Source organism: Lonchura striata, chromosome 5 (genome assembly GCF_046129695.1).
Source record: "Lonchura striata isolate bLonStr1 chromosome 5, bLonStr1.mat, whole genome shotgun sequence".
Taxonomy (NCBI): domain Eukaryota; kingdom Metazoa; phylum Chordata; class Aves; order Passeriformes; family Estrildidae; genus Lonchura; species Lonchura striata.
Window position 1 is genome coordinate 24,507,832 of NC_134607.1, and position 24,382 is coordinate 24,532,213.

Below are 24,382 nucleotides of genomic sequence, written 5' to 3' on the forward strand. Positions count from 1 at the left end.
ATTACTAATTCCAAATATCAGTGCTGTTTCTAAGTTCTTGTCCTCTCTCTTTCTTGCATCCAGAACTGTTCTAAGCTGGCAGCACTCTTTGTTTGTTTAGGTAAGTACCTTCATGTAGGCTTTTTCTAGACTGTCTCCCTGTCAGACGCAGTATTTATAATAAACTTAATTTTAAAAAGAAGAGGTGATATATTTTCATAACCTAAGAGTCAAAAGGCTGTGGGAAGTGATCCCAACTCTGAAGTCTGTCTGTCTCTTTGGCTACAGTCTGTGTGAGGTTTGATACTTGGGATGTCTGCAGGCAGGGTCCCAGCCTGTGTCTGCAGGAGTAAAAGGGAACGCTCATACTGCAGTGAGATCACTCCTCAAAGCTATAATGGTTTTTCTCATCACTTCTCCATCAGAAAGGAAAGACTTTCACCCCAAAGAAATCCAACCTTTCCCAGCACCTGGAAAGGCATCACGGTGGTAGTGTAATACTGACACCGAGTGGATGAAAAAATGTACTGCCACTGTCCAACTTTGTCCCATTTTTGGAGAGGCTCCGCAGTGGGGAGGTATGAAAAAAACAGGAAGAACTATTTTGTTCCTAAGCATCTGGACTTCATGAGAACCAGAACCTGTCTGGGAGCTGTGATTCCTTCCAAATCCACAGGTGAACCTGAGTGGGAACTCCTGAGTCATTCATTATAACTTCACAGAAACCAACAAAATCTGCTTGCTTTCTACTGTTCCAATTTGTTTGTAGTGTGAAACTACAGGGACAATGGAGAGTGGTATCTTTTGCTCCTCCAAAATTAAAGTATCAAGTTCCCTAGGCTTACGCAAAATAAATCATATTCCTTTACATGTTTTTACCAAAACCCTAAGCAAAACATGGGAAGGGACACTCACAAAAGAACACCAATAAAGGGAAAGAGAATTTAAAGAGGGAAATTATTTTATTGGTTTTTTATGTATGGCAAAGACTAGGTCAGCATCTTGGTCAGATCTTTCTCTCCCAAAACATGTACTCTTGGTGTATTAGTGATTTCTGCTTACAACTTGGGGAAAAAAAAATACAGACAGTTCTCAAACATTGAATAAACAATGAGGAAGAGAGGCAAAGTGCATCCAACAGTTATATTATTAATTCATATTGATTTATATAGAGCCTTTTGTATTCCTTACAGCACCACAGTAACAAGTATGCACATAGCCAGTATGAAATCTTAATCATATTAAGGTGGCTCTTTTCCCACCAATCAATGTAAAAAATCAATTACCATTACTGAATGGAGAAGCCATCGAAATATTCATTGTTCTTTACTGACTTGTGTAGCCTGAGTTTGCAGGGATCTTGTCTGCTGTCTCTGCCACCAGCCCACATGGCTTTCCTGTGCTGGCAGCTGTCCCTCCTGCTGGTGACTAACCTGTGAAGGGCTCTGTGGCTCTTCCAAGACAAGAGAACGTTTTCACCAAACACCCACAGACCTGTTTACTAAGGTGACAGGAACATCATATCCCTAGAGTTCTGTGTTCAGCTGCTCTGCTGATCAGGTTGTAACAGGATGCTCTCAAGGAGATCAAATGGAAACATTGCACTGGCTTGCAGCCTCGGCCAAAGTCAGGAAGTGACACTCATCAATGGAATGACAGCCCTCAAATTTACTGGAGATTAAGGAGAATGAGATTGAGCATAGAAATTAGGTACAAGGAGAACCTCTTGCTCCGTTTATCACTCCACAGGCTTCTGTTGTCCATGTGCTCCTCCCAGTGATTTCTCAACGCTCCTCTGGCCCTGCTCTTCCACTCTGCTAATCCTTTGTGCCATGCAGGTCCTGCTTATGTACCTCCCATTGTGTCCTTCCCATTCTGCGATCCAGCAGCGCTGGCCCACACGTGCTCTGCAGCCCAGGGCTGAGGCTGCTCATCCCGGCTTTCACTCCACCTCCCGGGGAAGCGTCCCGGGCCCGCTCCTGCCTCAGCCTCGCACCGACCCCCCCACACACACCCCGCAGTTTCTGACTCTGTCCACCCCACGAATAATGGAGACCAGCGCGTGTTTGTAACGATTACATTTAGTAATGACGCCGTGGTCACCCTAAATGCCTTTTCCACAAGTGCTCCCGGTCGCGGGCCCCCGTCACGTGCGCGGCTGCTCGGGCCACGTGGGATGCGGCAGGCACGCGCCGTCACCCCGCCCACCGTGCTCCTTCCACGGAGATTGGCAGTGGAAGCAACCAATCATAGGCAGGCTCTGCATTCCCCCACCCCCAGCCCACGGTTGCTGTGTCATCCGGCGGGTGACATGGGGGGGTGGTCGTCGGTTGGCTGCGCAGGCGTCGGCTATCGGCCAATGCATGACGCGAGCTGCATGACTGACACCTATCCTGCCCAATAGCTGTCGCGCGGGGGCGGGACGAAGCGGAGATGTCGCTGGGGGCGGCGGGCAGTGTGGCGTTGGTGCCGTGTCGCGGCGCCGCTGAGCAGCTGCAGCCGCAGCCGTACGCGCTATCGCCTGTGGCCGTCACGGCGCCCCGCACATGAGTGCACAAACTGACGAAACCTCGCCTCGGCTGAGGAGGGTTCCAGCGACAGCCGCGGAGCGCGGCTCGGTGGGCGGGTCTTCGAGCCGTTACGGTGTAACGGGCACATTACTTCTCTGCTGGAGTCGGAGCGTGCGAGCCACAACCCAATCCGTAGGGCGGAAGGGCGGGACAAGTAGAAGCGGGCGAGCGAGTGCCCCATTTAAGGGGCAAATCTCGCAGCTAACTGGCAGAGGAAGAAGGGGCGGGAGCCAGTGAGAGATGTGAAGGGGGGCAACGCTAACCACTGACAGCCAGCAAATGCAGCCAATCAGTGAGCGTGTAGTGACGCGAGAACCCAATCAAAAGGGCCCGGGGGCGTTGCTCCTCTGTGATTGATGTGCGTCCTGGCTAATGGACGGAGAGATTCCCGAGACTCTTCCCAATGGGCAGCGTGAAGGGGCGGAAAGGGGAGCGGAAGGAGAAGACGAGCGGGTAGAACGACCAATCAGCGTGGGGGTCGGCGGGGCGCCGTCCAATGGGCGGTGCGAGGGGCGGTTCGGGGGCGTGTCCCGGTGTGTTTGGGTTCGTGCTCCTCGGGGGAGGGAGAGACGGCGGCGAGGAAAGTTTGGTTTTGGTTTTTTTTTTTCCCCCCCCGGTGGTGTTTTTTCGGCGGCGCCGGCGGAGCGGGGGGGGGTACGCTTTTCGCAGCTTCTTCGCCTTTTGCTTCCTGGGGTCCGTGTTTCCCGGGCGGGTGGAGCCGCCCCCGGCACTGAGAAGAACGGGGGCTCAGCGCACCGCGGCGGCGCCTCGGCGGTGAGTACGGGACGGGCGCCCCACCTCTTCCTCATCCCAGCTCCCGCCGTGGGACTCCCTGCGAGCCCTTCCCGCCCTGCGGACCCTCGCGCCGCCGCTGAGGGGCCTCTGGCGCCGGGCCGCGGTGCCGCGGGGCGGGGGAGGGACGGGGGGGCCGGGCCGGCGGGAGGGGCCCCGAGCGGCGGCGGCTCAAGGGCGCTGCCCCGGCGGCGGCGGAGCGGCCGCTGCTCCCGCCCCGAGCCCGCCGAGCGCCTGTCCCGGGGCGCAGCCGGGCGAGCGCTGCCCCCTCCTCGCCTCACGTGCGGCCGCTGTTCGCCGCGGCTGCGCCCCGGTGTCCCCCACCGCCCCCTCCTGCTCCGCACTGGGCCCCGGGGAAGAGCCGCCCTCCCGCCGGATCGCCCAGGCCGGGCAGGACGGAAACACTCCGAGGAGCCCTTGTGTGGATGGGGAATAAAAGTGCTTTAGTGTGGGGACGGAGCTGAGGTTGCGTTGGTACCGCTGCAAACCGCGCTGGATGAGTGGAACGTGATGCTGACTAAAATGTGTGTGTGTCTGTGTGCGTGTATGTGTGATGGTGGGTGGGAAGAGTGACCGTGTTCAGAGGTGTGTCCTTGAGGGGGAAAAAGTTTCCCCAGCTGTTTGTAGCAAAATGAGGGAATGTTTGTTTCTGGAGACACTTCGCTGCCTGTGGATAAGCGCTGCTTGCAGCGTGGTATCTTGAAAGCTCAGATCCGCTTTATGAAAGTGTATGTAGGAGGGATCTACTACAGCATACAGCTGAGGCTTGTTGAATAAACCGAAGACTCCACAAAGTGTTTTCCTAGCTAAAGTAGAGATGCTTACTAATGTAAACAGTACTTGTTTTTCCATGGTAACGTTTCACTAACTTCATGAACATTTATTAAAATACCTCTTTGTAAAGTTAACTTTTTTTTTTTTGTTTTTACAATCCATTAATTACTATTTTTAAATCATGATTTGCTGTAGTTCAGTTTACAACCGCTGCAAAAGGTACGACGTTGTCGCTGACGTCAACAAACGTTGTCACGTTTACAACCTCTACAAAAAATGTGACTTTTTGTGCAAAATAGTGGGTCGTTCTTTGGGGGGTTTACAGCTCTGTATTTGAAAGGTCTGTTTCTAGTGTTTTCTAGTAATATCGCTGTCCATATGAGTGGATTTTGGAAATTAGTTCCTGCTACAAATGTTGTAGAGGTGATAACTTAGGTTTATAGGGTTATTAAATATGTGCACAAGTTCAAGCAGCTGTGTAGTTAGCTTGTCCACAGTGAAATTGCTCAGCAATGCCCTCCTCTCCTGTGGTGACTCTCTAAGGGTGCAGATTCCTTGGAATGCGCGCTGTTGAAATGTGAGTGAATGCTCTCATCTGCTGCATTACCCAAGGCCCCGAGCTAAAAGTTCCAGTTTTTCTTCAGAAACCGTGGATAGTGCACGGTCTGCTGGGTCGATGTATCTCGGGGGAGGGGTTTGCAGGAGTGACTTTTCACCTGAGTTTTGCTGAGTTGCAGATGTAACTAGACAATTCCTCAGCGAAGAAATCGCCCTGCAAAAAGTTGGGGCTGGAGATGGGGGAAGGGAGCCCAGAGAGATGTTAGCTGTGTGTTAGATTTTCACCTGTGGGGTTTTGGGGCAGTAAGACACAGGCACATCTGTCTTGGTAGAGAGTAGGTGAAGTCATCATTAGACATTTATCTTGTTTAGCTATACTGCATTTGTGCTGATGGGCAAAATGTTTTTGGGATACTTACAGGGAATCACGTAAATCCTGTAATATGGAAGTACTGGTAAAAATGTAACGATAAACCAGTCAGTGTCTTCTTGATTAGGTAGACTTTTGAATTAATGCACTATTCCAGTTTCTGTATACCTGCAAATTTAGCTAGAGATCTACACTTTCATTTAAATAATAAGTTCAAACATTTGAACATAGAAGTCTTGAAAAAGCTTAATGTGCCAGAGTTTGTGTGATTGACTAGTCCAATAAAACATTTAGGTTGAGTGTGTGTCATGGCTTTGCTTGGTGATGCTTATTTCATCGTTAAAACTTGATGTTGGAGGAAGCTTTAGGAGAGAATTTTGTGTAGCTCTGAGGTATTGTATTTTACCTTAGATCTGCCTCCTATAATAGCAAGTAAGAAATTAGAAATTCTTTTTTTTGCAGAAGTAATGTATAATAAAAATCATACGTAGGTAGAGATGGCTGCATCCTGAACAGTGGGATGAATAGCTGCAGCCAGAATGATGGAAAGAACTGAAGGACCGCTATAAGATAGTAATTTGAAAATATGTTAAAATGGGGTTTGTTCTCTGGGATTTTTGAGTTATTTTTTAATTTATTTTTTCCCCCTCTGGTAAAGCTGGTGTATTTCTGCTCACAGAAGAGATTGGATTTACAATTAAGCAGTATGAACTGGAGATCATAGAATAAGTCTAAGAAGCTTAGTTATTGACTTGAATGAGTTTATTAATAGTCTGCTTAATGGTTTGGTTACTCTGTTTTCCATTTTCTGCAAAATGCTTGGATGCAGTTTGTTCTAGTCACTTATCACTGTTACTGTGTTTATTTTCTTGGACATCTTTATACATAAATATTGTCTGCTTTGTACGGTAATAACAAGTAATAGTAATTTTCCAGTTTCTTTACAATGGCTTTTGTCAGTCATTGCTCATAGTGCTGCTATTAGATTCAAGAAATCTGCAATACTTCTACTTACAGCGTACCTAGCATCTTACAGCTATTCAGCTCTTTATCATTAGTTCTTATTTTTCATGCAGCCTTAACCTGTGTGTAATTTGGGTCAGTAGATGTATTTTTGTGAAGAACTGGTGCTGTTTATTTTCACAGGATAAATTAAACATGTTTAACACATAGATCAAGAAGGGAAGTACCTGATATTAGCACATATGTACCATTGGTTTTCTTTAAAGCTTAAAGTTTTCTGTTACCTCAGTGCTTATAAAATGTATTAGCTCTGGATTTGCTTTTAATGGTCTGTTTCTTGCATTTTCAGAAATTTTAATCATGAAATGTTTCACTATCTTAGGGAAAGAATAGCAAGGGAATGTCAGTCTTCCGTTCTAATTGCAAGAACCTAGTACAGAGATGTTGAGCAAACAGTAACATACATTTCTAATAGTTTGACCAGTTGTGGTAGAAAAATACATGTATTCTTGCTAACAGTCTTCCTTAGCTTAGCATTTACTGTCTTTCTCCATTTTCAGATAAAACATGTGATAAGGGTGCTTGTTCTTAACAGCAAACAGTGTGGAATGTGGACTGAAGAATTTATGTTAATTTCTTGTGAATCCAAACTTAACTTTTGGCTACTATCTGCTAATAAAAATAGGGGCACTTTTGGGTACTTGGGCCAGCTGTCACTGTCAGACAAGTAGTTGCCTGCTGGTATTTCAGCTTGCGAGGTGACTGGGGTGAGAGTAATCAGGATATTCTGATTGCTGTTCCCTGTCCCTTTCAGCGGATAATAAAACTCTTACATTTTCTTACATTTGTCTTCTGTTCATGACTTCTTTGTGTTGCACTTCTACTCATTATTTTTATTTCTTCAGAGAAGTAAACATGCTTTGCTGCAAGGCGTTGGTGTCACTTATTTTTTTTCCTTTAGAGCAGTAGGCAGTGAGTACGTTAAATTTGTTTTTTCTCTTTGCCTTCTTATAGCGGTTAGAGGGAGAGGGTGTTTTTGCACTTATTATGGTTTGCATCATGTTGTAGGGGAATGTTCTGAGGTTTTTAAGTTTTCATCAGCCTAAGGGTTGTGGTTGGAGTTTGGATGTTCTCTGTGTTTACCATGTAGTGAGCTATGGAGATGACCTTTTCCAGTTTCAGCTAGTCAGTACGGATTGCGTTTCTGGGCCCTGCCAGCTTTAGTAGTTCTGAAATTGGATATCGTGCATGTATTTCCTGATTTAATGTCTGTGGATCAGAAAAAACTCAATAGTTCCTCTGTGAGAAAATCTGGGAAGCAAGTTAATGTTCTATTGAGACACTGTTTAAATTTTTAAAAATATCTACTTAGAAAAGTAAAATGGACCTGAAAGCAGCTCTTAGTCAGTTTAGCTTTTAAGTCTGTGGAGCAACATCCTGCTTGTCAGGAGAAATGGGAGGTATCATAAGGCAGCACTTGTGCTGCATGCTACAGGATACTAGTCACAATAAATGTGTAGAAAATAACCTGGAAGTTGGTATATTTTGACCATGTTAGACAGAAGATGGGAGGCTGGAAAGCTAATTATCAGAAGAAATTATAAGAAGCAAAGTTGCAAAACAAAGAGTTGATAATTTTAGATAGCCTGACAGGATTAGTCAAAAGGTGCTACAATGATACCATGTTGCTTCTATGAGGGGAAGTTCTCTAATCCCTCTAAATGAGTAATGAAGTAAAAGTAATTTGTGGTTTTACTTGCATTTAATTTCTATATTTTTATCACAGCTCTTGACAGTGTCATAAAAAGTGCCATAAAGAAAAACAACCTGGCAGAATTTTTCAGTAGTGTATTGGGTTTTTCATTAGTAAAGTCTGTTCTCTCACAGGAGAAATTTATGCCCTTTTATTTGGAAGTAGTCTACAAAGAACACAGTTTTTGCAAGTACTGTTGGTTTTCTTCTGGTAAGTTTGAAGACTTTTCAGAATCTAACTTCTGTTTTGCTTGTTAGAAATGCTTCTTCCTGTTCCTCTGATTATCTTGTATCCTAGGGTTGCAGGGGCTTTTTTCCCTACTTGAGTCTCTCTTTATTTTCTTACCACAAACACTGGTTGTACCTGCAGTACTCTTATGTGTTGTTCACGTGGCAAAAGAAGACTTGGTGAGAGAGTTTCACTAGTTCAATTAAATGTAGGATTTTAAATGCAGAAGCTGAATGTTTGGAAAGGTGTTTACTGCCTTTCTTGTTTTAGGGTTGGTCTGCTACGTCTTCACATGGTCAGAGCTAAGGAACTGCTGGGCTGCTCCATGGCAATCTCATTACCAACTTCCCTGGCCCTGTGACCTCTCTGCATTAGTCTCACAACAGTACCACATGAGTGGTAGGAAACCCACTTCTGGGGAATAGAAGGAACTCTGCAGGGATTTGACAGTCTACTGTGGACTAGATCTATTTTGGCCTTAGGGTGATCCACCAATGAAAATGGGAGGAGATCCTCTTGTCTCACTGCTTTTACAGCGAAGAGATAAAAATTACTCAGCATTTTGGTGTCAGTGTCCTCTAGTTAAGAACTTCTCTGTCTTTGGAGCAGAAGAGACCCAGGTTGTCCAGCTCTTCTCCTGGACATTTGAGAACCTTTTAGCTCTCTCCTGGGACATTTGGGTTAGAAATAATCTGATATCTCTTTCTGGAGAAGATGGAAGTGCCACAGAGTGCATTTTATTTTCTTATTACAGCTGACAGTGTATTCTGCTTTTCATACAGCAGTACAGTAACTTAGTGATTTAAAAGCTTTTCTTGAAGGTAGGTTTTTGTAGAAGATTAAATCACTTATACGCTCACATACTTTACCATTACAGTGAAACACTGTTTCAAACCTCTGAGGTGTCTGTTGCTTGCACACTGTGACTTGAGAAACCATAAGTTAATAGTATCAGAGGGTACAGCTAGCATGAGAAATGATGAGGAACTTGGGTAAAAGCATTAGGATAATATTTTGATTTTAAAAAAATTGCCTCTGAGAAAGAGAATGTGTCCCCTCACTCCAGGTTCTTACAAAGATCAAAATATACTTCAGAATGAATTATGATCCATAATTCATCTGAAGCAGCCCAAAATCCCTTTATGAGAGAAGGCCATAATACATATTGTTCTAAATAGTTGCTTTAAAGCATTTTCAGCTACTTTTATGGGGTTTAGTATCTTTCTTTGTGACCATCTCTGGGATTTTTATGTATTGAGATTTTTCCTGGATGTATCAGTGTTATTATAACAGCATTCTTACTCTGCTGTAAATATTGCAGTTTAACTCTATGTTGGGAAAGTGTTTATTCTGATAATGATGTTTGGGGCTTTTATTTTGGAGTTTTTGTTTGTTTATTTTTTAAGTTCCACTTGACTGCTTCAAGTAAGGAGCTAAAAAAAGAGTGCTTTGGCACCAACGTGTGTCTATGCAGGATATTTTACTGTTACAGCCATTGTAATTTAAACTTGTATCGTTCCATGTATATTTTGATTCTGGGAAAACTTTGTTTAAGGTTAAATTTTTAGTATTTTTGTTTGTCAAATGACTGAGATTCTGCATTATCAGGTTTGAGTTGTGTTGTATCAGATGCCTATTCTGGCAAATTAAAAATGCAGATGAGTCTTCTTTTGAAGAGAACAAAAATGAGAGTCAAACCACAGTGCTTATTTGTGACTGTTCATTAAGATTGGTATGATTTTTCATTGACACTGCAAAAAAATCAATACTTAACATTTTCTCACATTTGAAATGGATTCTCACATTTAAAATGGATCTTGTCTTTACTATTCCCTATAATGCTATAGTATTTCCCTGCCCCTAATAATAAATGTCTTTTTGGTGATTTCATACACGCTCAGCCTTGTCTTCAAGGCAAGGTGGGATAGTAAAGCTAAAACGGAGTTTTTATTATTAGAGCTATGCTTTTTGCTTGGATAAATGTTTGGGTGCTTCAGGATCTGCTTGTCTACTTTCTGCAGCTGGTATGGTAGCAGCCTGAAGAACAGGTGTAGATTTTAGTTGCTGTTCAATGTTTCTGCTATATTTAATAAACGCTTAGGGGAAGTTGCTTATGTTTCTGATGGCACTCACTTTGCAATAAAATACATCTTCCCCCTTTCAAGTACCATTTAACAGAGGTAGGCTTTTCCACACATTTTTTAAACTCTATAGTTTTTGTAGATTAGCTGTCTATAATTTTCTTTGCTTGGCCTTTTTAATTTTTAGGGTACTCAGAGACACAACCAAAACTGGCTGATAATACTTCCATTTGTTGGAAGTTTACTGTTCTGGTTCTTTCATATTTGAAGTCCGACTTTCTCTTCCCTGTCCCTGGCAATTTATGTATTGTGGAAAATAGATTCATATTGAGAGAAGCTTCCTGTTGATTGAAAACTAAATTAGACAGTGGAGAAAACAGATATAAGTCCCATTGTATCAAATACTTTTTAACATTGTCTAATAAGCAAAGGAAAATGCTCCTGACAGTGTTACATTGTGGTGGCCTGAGGGCAAGAATACAGTGACATAATTAGTCCATTCCCTCTCCAGCCCTAACCCTGTACTTAACCAATGCTGGATAATGTTGCTTTCACCAGTTGAAGGTAACTAGATAAACTGGCACTGCCTTGTGTATGGATACTGTATATCAGCTTATCGCACCCCTGCCACAGCTGGGTACATAAATAAACTGAAAGTAATTTTAGTCTTACGAAGTTTGGACAAAAAATAATTGAGATTCTGTGTTACTGCATTTTCATATTTAATAAAAGATGAACAAAAAATAACATGCAAGTGAAGAACATTGAAAACTAGGAGCAAATTTCAAGAGTTGGGTTTTTAAATGTGGTGTGAGAGCTTGACAGTGAAAATCAGTTGTCATGTAGTTCAAGTAGTGGCCTAAAGGCAGATGTTTTTGGTTGCAATAGTAAACTGGGTTACTTTTCTTTTAAATACCACTTTCAGAGGAAATAAGATGAGAAAGTTGAAGAGCTCTTTTTATGCCAAAAGACCTCAGACGTAGTTGAGCACGTCTGAAGCTCTTCTTGCACCTTGTTCCAAATTCAGTAGTATTAACTAAACATGTTCAGCAAAGATTGCAGTGTTGAGGACTAGCATTGTATCAGTAATAATTTTCATTGTGTTTTTAAATTTATAAATTAGCCATAAAAATGAGTGTGTTGCCTCATTTATTTGAAGAAAAAGCTTTGTTGACTATAAAACAGATTTTTGAAAATTAGTTTCTTGTTCCTTTCTTAGATGCTGAAATAGCTGAAAAGTACAATTCAGACTGATGTCATGCTATAAATATTGATGAAGTTCTATTTGGCAGCTGGTTATGTTCAAAGTTGGTTTGCAATTATAGTTTAGAATTATTTGCTTAACAACTCTGCATTTGTTTCCTTTGACAATAATAGTGCTAAGATCTTGGACTTCTCTGCATGTATAATCATGTTAGTGAGAAGTCAAAATGTCCTTGTATAAGAGAACCTCTCTGTTATTAATCATTAGATGTGAGATAAATATGGAACGATATTTTGGAAAATTTCAGGGTGTAAGCTGAAAGTAAATTTAAAAATCAGAAAAAGCAGATTGTGACATTAGCTTCATTCTCTGTCACACTCCCCTGGCCTTCCTCCTGGCTGTGTCCTGGCTCAGCCTGACCATAATCTTCTGCCCGAGGCTGCATTACAGGATGCAGTGCCGAGACCTAGAGCCTTTCTGGGCAGCAGGGGATGCCTGTCTGCCTTCATGGCTGCTGGAGGACTTAGCACCAGTATTGCCATGCCGGTGTGAATTCCTTAACAACACAGCTCTTACTGTAAAAGCAAACAAAGCAAAAGGATAGTTTAACACAGGAAACTTTGATACTCTTCCAATTACATACAGGAAGATTGGAAGAACTAGATAGTTTGAAAGGCACGGTATCTTCCAATCCTGTCCTGCACGTGAATGATTTTTAGTAATGTTGTCTTTAGCTCTTGTAATTGCTGCTGTCAGGGAATAAGCAGCGCTCCCCCTTTCCCCTGCAAACGGCTGCTTACCACCTTATCAGTTTTAATTTAGTTACTGCTGCTGGGTTTGATAAACATGCTGCTCTATGGGACTTGATGAGTGTTACTGGTGGTTCGAAAGGAAACCTTCGATCTTGAGTTGACTTTAGTGGTATGAATAATCTCACAGGATGATTCTGTTGGGATTATCAGCAGTAAAGGAGTTATTTATAGCTTTCAGGTTTAAAGCTGAGCTGTTGAGAAGCAGGCTTCTCATTCATCACAACGTTTTGCTTAAGATGGAGAAAAATTCTTCATGTTTCTAGTTTAGTATAACATCCTCTCCTTAGAAAACTGGTCCTCTGTATTCTGAAGACTTAGTCGCTTTGCAAATGCCCTGAAATAAAAGCTTGGTTGCACTGATGTAGCTCCAGCAGTGTTGAATCCTTGGGAATGCTGGTATACAGGGATTGCTGGCATTTTGAGCATGTTGATTGCGGGCCATTTTTGCCACCGGTGCACCATTAAATGCCATGATAGTTGTGATGCTTAAGATAATGACTGCTTTTGTGCCATTGGGATTCCCGGCACTTTGCAAAAAAAGTCTCTTGAGTGAGTTAAACTTTGATGTGGAGTGTAAAAAGCAGCTGGTATTCTCAACTCACGATGTTTTAATTCCTTGCTGCTCTAGGTACCACCATAACTTTGCTATGTGTAGTGAATGTAATTCGCGCCAATTATAACATGGTATATGTAATATTTAGTATTTTTTTGGGAAACACACGTCTGTATTAGAAGCTGCCCCCACAAAGGTAAAACTCAGTCTACGTTGAAACCTCATTTGCAAGCAAATGTATGTGGCTGGTCCGGAGATGGGCTGTATCTCGAAGCCACACGGGGATCCCAGGCGCTGATCATCGCGTCAACGACCCGACACTGATACCATGAAAATCCTCCGGGCCGGTGCATGTGAATGCCAGATCCCCGTAACTACATCAGATTAATCAACACCTGACACTAGATTGTTCTACCCCAACGCCAAGAAAATAAATTTCTTCAACGTTTGGGACTCTGAATGGGAAAAAAAGGACTGATTGCCAAAACCCTGGCCTCGGGTGGAATTTTCCCTATAAAAACCGTCTGTACCAAAAAGGTGGTGTGTGGGTGTAGAGGGACCCTCTGCTGAGGCTGACTACTTTGTGACACACCTAGTGCCGACCCCGGGCTCGGCTCTGATCTTTCCTTGTGTCTGGCAAAACATTTTATTTTTCATTTTAATTTGGCTGGACAAATTTTCATTTATAACAACTCTTACTGTGATGCTGGCTGTCCAGAAGATGCTGTCAGACAGTTAAGATACATGACACCAAACAACCTCAGTTGGGTAGTTTCTATGAACGTTGTGGTGTAGAGTGTTGAAGGTCTTGAAGAGAAAAAGTAGAAATAATTTTGAGGGTGTTTTGTTACATACGTATATTGTATCTACACACATATCTGTGTATATGTACATGTGTGTATATATATGCTTCAGTCACAGTGAAAATACTGGGTGGAACAAAGCACAAAGGACTTTGGAAAACTTAACCACTTGACAGCCTTTTGCTGATTACAGTTGGGATGTTGTCTTGATTACAGTTGAGAAGTGATGTGTAGTGTTATGTAGCGCACAATAGGTTGCTGTAGCAAAGTGAGGACAAATACCTTTTATGTTCACTGTAACCTTTAATGGATTCTTTAGCCTAATCGGTATGAGCAGAAAAGAAGTGGGGTTTGTGCTGCTTTGTACAGTGGAAAGTGGCAAAATGTGTAAACAAAACATTTTTTTAAATAAGCTTTTCCCGTGGACTTCTCCTTTACTGGGAGGAGAAACATTTAGCACCTTAAATATTGTTTACGTAAATGGTTTTGCACACTGGGAAGGTGATGATTATGTATTATGTCCTTATGTTTCAAGACTGACTTTAGACTCAAAGGCAGAGCCAGGATTTTCTAAATTGAGTCTGATTTAGGACTATTTGAGAAGTATACCTTTGCATGTTTCACATGTCTCCGTTAAGGATGAATCAAAAAGGGTGAATATTTTAATGAGAAAAACCACAAATTCATTAATGATTGGATTTTCTTGAGCAGATCATGTTGTGTAGTTGTCCATTTTTTTTTGTAGATGTCCTCCCTGACATCTTCAGAAGCACTCTGTTTTATTAAATGGTTTGTATTTGAGTTGTTAATGTAAAAAGACTTAAGTGCTGTGAAGTGAGACCTGTGTTTTGTTCAGAGGTTGTCTTTAACTTCTTTTTGGTCCTTCTGTTCTCATGCTACTTTAGAAGAGCCGTACAGAGTAATGTATATGATATCTATTCCAAGTTACAGCTATTTATCTTGTTAAAAGTACTTGTGTCATTGTACATGAACAGCTGAAACATTTACCATATGTTACCAAAAACATCAGTGCAAAGAATTAAATACAGAACAAAATATGAAGTTGTGCAGCCAATGCTAAATTAAGCATAATGGACACCCTTTCTCGTGTCATGTTTTGCTTCAGAACACCACAGTGGTTTTGTGGGATGTGTGACTGCCCTTCCTGAATATTCCTCTGGATTTTTTTCCATGAGAGATTTTTCCATGAGGATTTCTGCCTTTTCCCATTCTTCCCTGCTGCTTTGTTTAAGTGATATCTTTAGTTCATTTTTCCTTGAAGTACTAATCCTTCCTGGATTTCCTTCCACCTAAGTAATGCAAAGAGATTGTTCTAAACCATGTGAAATAAGGAGGTTGCAAATCCTCTTCTCAAATACCAGTAGTACCGAATTATTTGGTTACAAGTTATGTTTCCATCTTCAGCCTTGAAAAGTGGAGAATTATCATCACAGTGAGACCTGGGTTATCCTGGGTAATTTTTATAGTAAATCATGACTTACGCTGCTGCTGTGCGGTAGATGAAAAACCATTAACTATTTCTGTGTTGTTTTGAAGTTGTGAATGACTTAAAGCCAACTTCTCATATCCTAGTTGAGTATGTGATGTTTTTTGTTTATTTACATCAGCAGCTGTTTTTTTTTAAGATGATGTTTTAAGACAGCTTGAGGCCTTTTGAGCAGAGTGTGCTCCTGGTTGCTTTATCAGAATCACCCCACAGCATAAATCAGAACCAAGTTCAAAATTTAAGTTTGCATCTGTAAAGCATTTACTCACTAAGCAAAGGAAAAGGTAAACCACAGTGGCAGGTAAGACTTCCTTTTATCACCAAATGTATTTTCTAGTCAGAAATTGTTTGAATGGAAATCATGCCCAGACAGCTCTTAGTTAATGCTAGAAGACAAGGGAAAAAAATACTCAGTTTATGGCAGTTAGTCCAAGGACAGGAACTCTTTGTTCCTAAATAATGCTGTACATTAAGGACTAGTAGCCAACAAAATGATGCAGTGAATTTAGAAAAGTGTCACTTGCTCATATCCCGTACAATAAACCAGAATAATGGCAACTGGAATAATTTAGATTTTAGTGATGTTAACTTGGATGTATAGTGGTAAGCTGATGGTTCTGGACTTCTTTTAATTCCTGGAAGTAGGTTATGTTTTGCAAAACCAAAACTGAAGTATTTAATACTAGCTATGGTTTAGACAGATTATGTATGATTTGAAATGGAAATGACTGTAAGCCATTGCAGTGCTGCTATGTTACTCTTTCAAAATAGGATTAAATACCTGACAATTGGTAGGTATGCGATTCATTTTTACACATAACATTTAATATTTGGGAGTTTTTGTAGGATTACATAATCTCTTCCCTTGTCTGCAAGGAAACATGCTTGTGTGTGTTCTCTCAGTTGTTGTACAAGTTCCTGTACAGTTTCAACCCATGTTTTTCCCAGTTGTGAATATAAATTATGTTTCTAGAGCCTCCTGCTGTTCTGTTGTATCTCATAGTCACTAGGAGATTCTCTCACACATGCTACCAGTGTTTACTGTTTTTCCAGATTTGGATGGGAGGTTGTGGGGAGAATTTTAAGGAAATATTTTCCTGGTGGCAGCCTATTCCTTTAACTTCTGTGCATCTAGGTTTCCTGAGCTTCCGAGGCAGCTGCCCTTTGTTTTTATATTTGTTTTTAATTTACTAATGACCACGGTTGGTCGATGTTTTAATTTTTTTTTTTTTTTGTCTCCTTTTAGGGTTTTGTTTTTGCACTGAATGTAGCCAGTACGGATCCTTGTGGGCTTTGACAGCCCTTGGAAACTGTCAAAGGTAAAAATCAACCAAAGCTCATTATTGTGATCTTGAAAGTTGGAGGTGAGAAGAACAATAGCCTATGCTGTTTCTTAAGATACTGTAGGATGTAGATCTGTATTAATGTGCTTTCTAATGTGTTACTTCCCGTGGGTTTGTGTGTGAAGTTTATGTTGTTGCATGATATGATTTGTTTCTGTAAGCTGAAGTTGATATATATGATGTATCATTTTCTTTAAAAATTAGTTAATTTATGTTGAGATTTTTTAAGTTACTGAAATTGGTAAGTGATTGTTTCCTATAAGCAATAAAGTTATAGTCAAAGGTTTTTTTATCTTCTGAATGCTCCTGCTTTCAGAGCAACTTGCATTTAAAGTGACAAAATACTCTGTTCTTCTGTACATTTTATGCTTCTGTACATTCTTAACAGACTCAATGTAATACAATGCTTTAGCAATTAAATATAATACAGCTGGATTGTGTGTTAAAAATTAGTATTTTGTTTGTACCTTGAGGCTGGTGACAGCAATGGTGTGTCAATACAATTGTGTCAAATAAGCACAGTCTTATTCAAGACTGGTCAAGTAGTGCCTTGTTCTAACTGCTCTTGTTTCAAGTATGCCATGTATACAAGATCACTGCCTTGGAAGAGCACTTGTGGGCCTGTTTTGCTTTGTGAGAGAGTTTGAGACCTACCTTCAATTTTTGCTTAATGTCTGTAATGGTTACATTTGGTGCAGCCTTACTGTCCTTCAGGGGGTTTCTAGTGGGCCATATCCAATTTAGACTTGGGAATGCACAGGAATCACAATTGGTTGTATATTAATAAGTGCCTCTCTTGCAGCTGCACTCTTTAGAAGCTTGATGTAGGTTTTTTCTTCATTATCAGATGAAGAACAGATTTTCTCTTTAGTCCATATTTGATTCTTGCTGCCAATCTAAAAAAAAAAAAAAGTGTTGCTGCAAAAAAGACCCTTGAATTAGACAGGGTGCTTAGTCCCAGTGATGCCTGTTTGATGAAACCAACTTTAAAACCATTGGAATTCCAGCTCTCTCTTGCTATTGAGGACCGTGTATTTTTCCATGCTGGACCTACCTATGTGGAGGGAAAATCAGGCCTAGAAGGAAGTACCTTGTTCACTGGTATTGCTTTTCAGGGATTTATAAGTATATGGACATTTTGTTCAAAATTTTTTTTAGGTTTTGCTTGCAGAGTGTGTTAGAATGCAGTAGTGCAGAGATGGTATCCATAAAGACACTGCACTGTTCTGCTTACACTGAGTGGCTGGTAGCTGCATCCGTCATGCTGATCCCAGTAAACAGAATTAGTACATCTTTGCTGCAGAAAGAGATGGAGCAAAAATAGGACTAAATATCAAATTCTCCCAAAACCATACTGTTTAATGGCAGGACAGTATTGTAGTAGGCATTAAAGTTGGTAAGAAATCCAGCTGGTTCATATTATCACCTGGGTACTTGACATATCACATTAATCATTGAATATAAGTAAACAAATGCCTTTAGGCTTTTGGCATTTGCCTGATCCTATAGGATGCTAGTACAAATTCTTACTTTTCTTCTATCCTCCATATATAAAATAAATGACCTTCAGGATTCCAGTCAGAACCTGGTGAGCTGAAGAGGTCATGTCTGTAACATGCAATAATTATGTTACTTCTTCATGTGCTGGCAATAAGAAGTCACCCTCAGTTGTGACTGCTACAAAAGTCTGCCAGAGAGGTAGTGTCCCATGGATTCAGAAATCTTGAAATGTCTCTTTTTGGCAATAAAATAAGTTTGTACTTGCATTGCAGCATTCTTGTGCCAGTGGCTAAGGGAATCAATGATTTATGTAGGCAAAATAACGTAAAAATTATTGAATTGGGCTCATAGTTTATTGCAAGATGTTTGGTCTCCTGAAAGAACCCAGAAGCAAATGCAATAAAGTATAAAAGAAACCCAAACCAAACAACAAAAGGACAGTGTTCAGCAAAATATCCTCTTGCAACACCTTTTGTAGTCTATGGCTTAGGATCTTCCAGCACCACTTAAAAATTTTTGTTGGTGGATTTTCTTTTTCACTTGTGAAGTTTACCAGTAAATTACTGAGCCTTTTAGAACTTCTACCTTTTTACCATCCCATGTGAGTGAGTTCACTGTAAGTATTGTATGACATATGACATATTTTTAAAATGTTAAAGCAAATAAAACATTAATTATGGGATAAATTAAGAGAGAAAATAGAAATTCTAGCAAAAAGAAAATACAATGAAGAAGGAAAACAGTTTATTCTTTCAATTTCTTACTCTAATCTTTGTGTTCTGGATAGTTCCAGTGCATTTAATCTGTTGCCTGTGGAAGAGCTTGCTTTTCTTTGTTCTTGTAGCCTTTCCATTTTTTTAAATTCCCTAGTTCTACTGACCTTTTCTCCTTTGATGCACTGGTTGGTACGTTTTTTTTGTCTTCTTCCAGGAGTAGTGTATAAAAACTGGAATCAAATACTGCCAATTCCTCTGGTAGTGAGGGATCTCAGAAGATAAAACACATCAGTTTTTCAAAGGCTTATGTTTGAGTTCTTCCAGCACTCTGAATGAAAAGTGACTTCCCTTTGCAGTGCTCTTGGTCTGACCTTTCTGGTCTTGTTTTATATGTAAGCTTTTTTAAATGCTTCTGTAGCTCAAGTTCATTCTTGCTTGTTTCTCTGACTTCAAGGCCAGGTAAGTGCCACAGGAATCCTTCTGGCCAAAGCTGTTTTGGCTGTTAGACATCAGACTGTCGGTCTAACAAAAATCTGAGGAGCTTCCCAATGATTTGATTCTGATACTGCAAAATCGTGCTCCAAAACTCCTAGCTCTGGAAGTTTTGGAGTGGGTTTCAGAAAATGAGCTTGGCAAAGAAGTACCATGGACAGGGACTACCCAGCCTGGCCTCCTCCACTGTGGGTGCAGAACAAAAAGCTAGAAACATTTGTTATAGGCAAGAGAATCTTGGCATAGATGTCATTCTTAGCATATGATACCTCTGATTTTTGGTTATGCGCTGAAGGCAGAATGTTTAAGTGAGGATTTGGGTAAGAGTTTGATTTTCTCCTCATTCCTTCTTTTCCCGAAAAAGAAAATTACTATGCTCTAAGTCTTTACAACTGTTATGCCTTGCACTAGAGTGTATGATATTACTGAATGTAACAGCTTGTTGGTTGTAAGATTTATTAAGTTGTATGTAACATTTTGTAGCTTCAGGCCTTTAATGTTTGTCAGACGTGTTCTTCACTCCTTGTGTCAGCCATGACAGATGTTGTTTTACCTACGTGCAACATAACAGAGGAGGTTGGAGTGCAGACACCTTACACTCTGAACAGGCATTAGCAAGGAAGTGAAGGAGATGCATCATTTAGAAGCTTTCTGTTGTCAGTTTCCAGGCTTGGAATTGCTGCTGTGAATGTGAGAATTCTGCAGTTCTGTAGCCAGTGTGCAGCAGAGAGACTTGAAATGGATGTTAAATGCTGGTGCAGCTGAGGAGTTACATAATCTTGAGAGGGACAACTGTTAAAGCCTGACAGCTCTTGGCTTTAAGATAATTCTTAACTCACTGTATTCAGTGTGAGCCCTTATTCTCCATATACCTGGAATGTTAGAGATCTGGTCATGGCTTATGTCTTGCATTTAAAGTGTGAGAGATGCCTGCTGAATTTATGCTGGTGCATTTGATCTCTTAAATTGATTAATTTGATCCATTACCTCTGAAAGATGCCTCATCCTCTGGAGTAGTAGACATTCTAATCTTAAACACCAAAGTCTCCCTAATTGTATTGCATCCTTCCATAACTTACTTTACAATTTGAAGACTGGAGTTTGGGGTGCAGATTTTGGATTTTTTTTCAGTTGGAACTGCCCTGATACTGTCAAACAAAGATTAAATTAGATTACTTAGTAGTGTTGAATATTGGAAACACTGGGATCATTTGACCTGGGTTAAATTGGAAATGCCAACCTGAATGTGAATTACTTTATCTGTTCCCTGAACCATTTAGATTCTAGAATGTATTTATTATTAAAATGAAGTAAAGGAAAAAATCCTGAGTGTAAGACTTCAGAGGTACTGTGAGATCACTGGAAGTCTTAACAATTTTTCAAATAACCTTTAGTTTGGCTTTAAGGTGTGCCTTTAAGGCTTATATTTGCACAAAAGCTATTTCCTAGTAAGAAAGAATTGCACAGCTCTGATCTGTATGGTTGTTCCTTGCTGACTGTGACTTTAATGAGTAAAATCAGTGACTACATTAAATACTCAGCAATGCCACTTTAAAGTTAAAAAGAAAGTATATTCCTGTTAAGTGGATTTTTTAATTTTAATTAGGTAGTTTGTCTTGTCCTGAATAGTAGTTCTTGTTTGTGTAAAATATTATTTCAGCAAATATGTGCAGAATGGCATCACTAAAGGTCATCGCCTAGAATTGTTGTTTATGTGTACTGCAGTCTCACATAACCTTGTTAAAGTTGGAAAAATAACTGTTTTTAAAATATATCTTTGTTGTTTATCTTTTAGGCAGTATTTTGCATTTCTGCAGAGCTTTGCACAGATCCTGTTCCCATGCAAACTGATGAGGGAGAAATACTGGAGGAAGGCAGTCCCAAGGTCAGTGAGGTAAATGTCACTGTGTTTTGGAGGAAGAGGAGCTTGTTTGGCTGAAATGGGGGGCGGGGGAGTACATGGAGTGAACATTGACTGGTGGTGGTATTTTTAATAAATGCCTTCATGTAGATGCTTATTATTTATTGTCACGGAGATTACTTAAGAAATTAAACTTTGTAAGACCTTTCAAAAGACAGGGGTTTTGCCACCCACTAAGGATTGGAACATGTGTTTTCAAGCACTTCCAGGAAGGAAAGAGAAAACCTGAAAAAAGATGGTTGTATTTAATTTGTGATAACTGGAAGGACTTTGTTTCCTACCCACCCACCTTCTGAACTAACTTAAGGAATTAGACATGTGGGCCCTTAGGTGCAGGTGTTGGTGTCTTCTGTGGATTGCTGACTGACTTATATTGAAGGTGTGCTGCTTCTTGTTTCCTTGTACTTGCCAGCATGTGCTGTGTTGGGAGACTGGAATGTGTGTTGCTTTTAAAGGCACCTCTGATTCTCAGCATACCTTGTTGGGACAGGAGCATGTTAAGTGTTCTGTTGAACACAATGCTGTATCCTGCTTTTTGCCTTCTTCCTGAAGATGTACATGTTAATATGTGAATTACTTTGGTTTTCATAATGACATAGTCATTGTCATACTCTTCTGAAGGTTTATAAATACAATTTATAGTCCTGACTGCTCAATGAGTTAGTGTCAGCATTGCAACTGTTCTGTGTTTAAAACATGCTCCCTACATTTCACAAAAATCTGGATCATTGTTAGTTTGCTTGTAGCTTTGTGTAAGAGAGAGACTGAGAAATTAAAACACTAGAAGATTAAAGTTAAAATCTATTTCCTAGGTAGACCTTTGGAGAGATGTTTTCATTGTTTTAGGATCTAAGAAAAAACTTTTTTTGGCTGTAAGCACCAAGTTAGGCAGTAAGTAATTTTTAGAGAAAGGACTTGGCAATTCTGCTACAGGTACTTCCGGAGTTGTGTTAATTTTAAATAGCTTTGAAGGAAGGTTGGCTCTAGATTAGGAGCTGAAAAATGAGAACATATCAGTGGATGTACTTGCAGCAATCCAGGCTATTGAATGCATCTTTTGACAAGGATGTGATTACAGGTTTCAGTGGGGAATAAACATGAGAGAGGTAACATCACGGTGCAATTAATTACTGATTATAGAACAGTTATTGGTGTCTTCTTTTCATTGCACAGAGGATCTTTGTGTGTGTGAACACGCATTTATGTGTATACAACCAGATGCCTATATATATATATATATAGGCACCTGGTTGTATACACATATATATGGATATACAGCTTTCTTCATTTTTTGTCTGTGTGGCAGGAAGTAGACTGAAGTGACTGTCTTTTCCTCCAATTAAGGGTATGCTTTTCTTTGGCATACTTAATTCTGGATATAATGGTGAACATTGTATATGTGCTCCAAAAATTGAATGAGCTTAAATTTAAAACCAAATTCTTCATACTGACTTTGAATACCTAAATGTGTATGAAGTATTGCTTTGAAACAATTAGAGATTGTGGGAGATCAGGAATTGTGCATCAGGTATTTCATGTTATTAATAAAGGACTATATAGGATCAGTGTATATTAAGCAAAAAAATCATGAATGCATCTAGTCCTTCTCCCCATTCTATGATGTACAGGACTACTCACTGAAGTCTGTTTTTCAGTGTTTCTTCAATCACTAAATGATCATCCTCTCTGTCCTTGTCTCAGGAGAGTTTTGTATCTATAAACAGTTGAAGCTTTGTCCTATAAAATTTTAGGCAAAATATATTTCACTATGTTGTCTAGTATAATTGAAATGGTTCCCTCAATTTACAAATGTTTTCATGATCCATTGACCCATTTTCATAGAGATACATTTTTCTACGAAATACCTCTATTAGATATTCAGTAATGTAGTTCAGTTTTTTTCCTTCTCCCATCCCTCCCCACCCACTCCCGACTTTTTCAGGCAAAAGACATGAAGTATACTTGAATGACGTATTCTGAAAGAGAGGAGAGCAAAATCATTTTCTGTGGAGATACCATGAATATCAGGATATAAAGATTTGGATACTGCAATAATTAATTTTTTTGTTGTACCAGCCTGAAAATAACCTAAAAAGTTTTACATGAAGATTCTATCATTGAGTGGAAAACAAATAATATGTTATGCTGTATGCTTTTGAACTGGTTTGGTTCTATAACTCAGATTAGTCTGATTTTCTGGTATCCTAGACTGTATAGTATTTTGAGACATCCTGGTCAAGACTTGACAATAAAAGGAGATTTCCTATGGTTTTGAAGAAAAAATTGTATTATGCCTTATGTAGAGCCAAGTAAGTAGTTTTAAAGCCTAACTATTTATGGCCTTCAAACTAATTAACACTATGTAAGGTATGATCAGAAAATTTAAGCCCTGCAGTCAAACATCATGAATAATGATCTTGCTTGACTCCTAACAACCTGGTGAGACAGCTGTAAAGCTCTTTAAATGAATGTCAAACTCAGTGACAACTCATTGGAAATTAAGCTTAAGGACAGTTATTGATGGACTCAGTTCCCACTTTAGTGTTTATTTCTACCACTGTTGTTAATTAATACATTTTTATTTAATTAGTAATTTAATTTTTTAATATTGTGGTTGTTGAGTTGTGCTCATGTTCTCAATTTTGCATACACTTCCTTTAAAATGGCCTCAACTGGTAAAGATGCCTGGCACCTGTCAATAGCATGCGCTTGATTCCAATAATTATCTAATGTTAGTGCTATAAAGAGAGGAAGCAACCTGTGCAGAAGTCAGTTATTTCAAATGAGCATATGGATTTTAAAAATTAATTTTGTTTTGGCAGATGTGGAAATTTTATGTGATAATAATATCCAGTCTATTTTATCCAAGTGACCTTCTAGTGAGTATCATGCAGTGACGTATCCTTTCACTTTTTAGAATAGTTTGGGGTGGGCTTTTTTCTGGCTTTTCAGGGTCTCTTTTCTTCCTTTGAAAAAACAAAAAAAAAATCATAGAATTGTTAAAGTTGAAAAATACCTTCAAGATCATTGAGTCTGAGCTTTGAATGCCACCATGAGGTGGTAAAGGCTCATCAGTGGGGTACCACCAAGGGAATTTTGTAGGATTGACCTCTTCAGAAGTGGGAATCCAAGCAAGACCCTCATGGTGTTCTCCCCAGTCATGTTTGATGGAGCTGCCAGTGGAAGGCAGGAAGCACTGTGTCATTCTGGTTCCCTGATACCAAAGTGAAATCTTCTACCTCTGCTACCTCTCCATTGCAACAAGAGGAAAAGAAAACTGGGGTTCTGCTTGGAACCTTTTACCCTTTACTATTATTTGGATTATGATTTTAATATTTAATTATATTTTGTGGTAGCTAATTAGCTACTAACAATTACTAGGCTTTTTCCATTAACAACCTTGCTACCCTGATATCAACAAGCACTGAACTGCTTGTTTGTGACTGAATTCAACTGCTTTGAT

At 40.1% G+C, this 24,382-nt stretch overlaps 1 protein-coding gene across 5 annotated transcripts in view; it reads left to right on the forward strand.

Annotated features, from left to right (window-relative positions):
- Window positions 1-3,082: 3,082 nt before the first annotated feature.
- The window catches only part of TNRC6B (trinucleotide repeat containing adaptor 6B), a 132,225-nt gene continuing 110,925 nt past the window's right edge, over window positions 3,083-24,382 (forward strand). For 3 of the 5 annotated variants that reach the window (XM_021552718.3, XM_021552720.3, XM_021552727.3), the window contains exons 1-3: window positions 3,083-3,323; window positions 16,194-16,266; window positions 20,794-20,892. In XM_021552718.3, the coding sequence (XP_021408393.1) occupies window positions 20,839-20,892 (54 nt within the window). In that variant the 5' untranslated portion in view covers window positions 3,083-3,323; window positions 16,194-16,266; window positions 20,794-20,838. The remainder of the gene's footprint in view (window positions 3,324-16,193; window positions 16,267-20,793; window positions 20,893-24,382) is intronic. The other 2 variants (XM_021552719.3, XM_021552726.3) reach the window with 2 other exon arrangements.